Here is a 1,928-nt window from a genome sequence, read left to right as displayed (position 1 = left end):
AATTGTGATCAAAATGACTTTTTTTTTTTTTTTGCTTTGTGGGCAGAGAGGAAGAAATTCCCACTTAACAGCTGTCTTGAAGCATCCTTGTCAGCTAAACCAAAAAAAAAAAAAAACCCTCCAAACTCACTGCTGTAGAGTCAGTTCTTACTCATAAGCAACCCTATAGGATACCAGAACTGCCTCCATAGGGTTTCCAAGGCTGTAAATCTTATAGAAGCTGACTGACACATCTCTCTCCAGCAGAGCAGCTAGTGGTGGTTTCAAATCATGCCCTTTAGGTTAACAGCTGAGCACTATAACATCTGCACCATCAGGACTCCACCCTTGTCAACCTAGGCACAATTATTTCCTCTGCTCTTGGGACATTATTGATTTCTGCCCAACATTCCCCAGAAACTAAAACATAGAGGAAAGATGGTGGTGGTACTAAAAGAGACAGCAGACTGATAGTTACTATTTTACACTGTTGTAAAACAGAACTGTGTTTTATACCTATGATTTGTATTTGCTGCTACTGGTTTAATGTACTCTTGATAGTTAAATAGTTTTTAAGGGCTGAACACTTTCCCCCTCTTAGAACTGAGGGCTGGGGCAGCCCCTTCTTTACCTTTGCCTTCTCCCCTCCATGCTTTGGCACTTGCTGTTGTCTGGTGTTAGTCAGGACAACTGCATGTGTGCAGAGTAGAACTACTCCATAGGGCTTTGGAGGCCGTTATTTTCTAAAGCAGATCACCAGGTCTTTCTTTTGAGGAGCGTCTGGATTCAAACTACCAACCTTTACTCTTTGCACCACTCAGAGACTCCAGTGCTTTTTACGTATGGCTGACTTTAAAATTTTAAGTTCAAAGGTAAACACCTCTTAAAAACTACACCCCTACCCTCATCCGCTACTGGCCTTTCCTCATCCTAACATCACCACACACAACTCTGAGAGTTTTAAGTCACTTGGCAAGTCGCATTTCCTTTAGAATAAGATTATCTTGGGCATCCATGACAATACTGTGGAGAGTGTAGAGCCTAGGCTCCTTGGTCAGATAACCAGGTTCACATTCTTGATCTACTACTTTTCTCTGCGACTTTGGGTTACTCACAGAGCCTCAGTTTCTTCATTTATCCGCAAAAAAATCGTGTTTGCAAAAGCCGTTTGAAGGACGTTTTGAATCCAAAAGATTAATACTCAGTGGAACCCAGCCACTGCTTAATCCCTCCCAATGCCCTCGCTCTTTCTTAGCGATCCTTAGAGCTAGAAGGAGGTCCTTGTGTGGAGCAAACGGTTTGCACTGGACCAAAGGTAGGCGGCTGAAACTCACCCAGCAGCGACACAGAAGAAAGACCTGGCGACCTGTTTCCACAAAGATCACAGTGAAGAAAATGAAATCTAGCTGAGTTTACTCTGTAACACACTAGGTAGTCATGAGTGTGAATCAACTGGACAACAATGGGTATGTCTTTTGGTTTGGCTAGAAAGAGCCAGCTTCCCCCAGTAAATGAGGGCGCTCTTGGGGCTCCCGCCCCACTGGGCGGAGAAAGTCGTCCAAGCTGAAGGAAGAGCGGCCCGGAGGCGGGGAAGAGAAAGCCTTAGCGGCGCTCTAGCCGGCAGAGATAGCCACAATCCTCTCAGTTGTGCTCCCTCATAGGCTGAAGGCCGTGGCTTACACGCACGACTTCCGGGAGGGCTGGAGGCAGGGCGACTTCCGGTGCGGAGAGGAGTACTCAAGCTTGTCCGGCCCAATGGCGGCCCCGCTGCTTCACACACAGTTTCCTGGGACTGTGTCCCCTTCGGCCTCTGCGGTAAAGGCGCTGGGGACCGCGAGGACTGGGTAAGGGTCAGGGCTCTCCTTCTTTATGCGCGTTTGGAAGCAAAGCCCAGGTACGAGGTTGAGGCAGCGGATACGAAAGGGTCCGAGGTAAAGCTGATGAAGTGG

At 47.4% G+C, this 1,928-nt stretch overlaps 1 protein-coding gene across 1 annotated transcript in view; it reads left to right on the top strand.

Moving 5' to 3' along the window:
- Positions 1-1,647: 1,647 nt before the first annotated feature.
- Positions 1,648-1,928, top strand: part of RRN3 (RRN3 homolog, RNA polymerase I transcription factor) — a 54,301-nt gene continuing 54,020 nt past the window's right edge. Inside the window, exon 1 of the mRNA XM_007956476.2 lies at positions 1,648-1,823. Within this exon, the coding sequence (XP_007954667.1) occupies positions 1,735-1,823 (89 nt within the window). The 5' untranslated portion in view covers positions 1,648-1,734. The remainder of the gene's footprint in view (positions 1,824-1,928) is intronic.

Source organism: Orycteropus afer, unplaced genomic scaffold, assembly GCF_000298275.1.
Source record: "Orycteropus afer afer isolate SDZICR_OR568_19922 unplaced genomic scaffold, OryAfe1.0 scaffold00623, whole genome shotgun sequence".
NCBI lineage: Eukaryota > Metazoa > Chordata > Mammalia > Tubulidentata > Orycteropodidae > Orycteropus > Orycteropus afer.
This window is presented reverse-complemented; position numbering and strand designations above follow the sequence as displayed.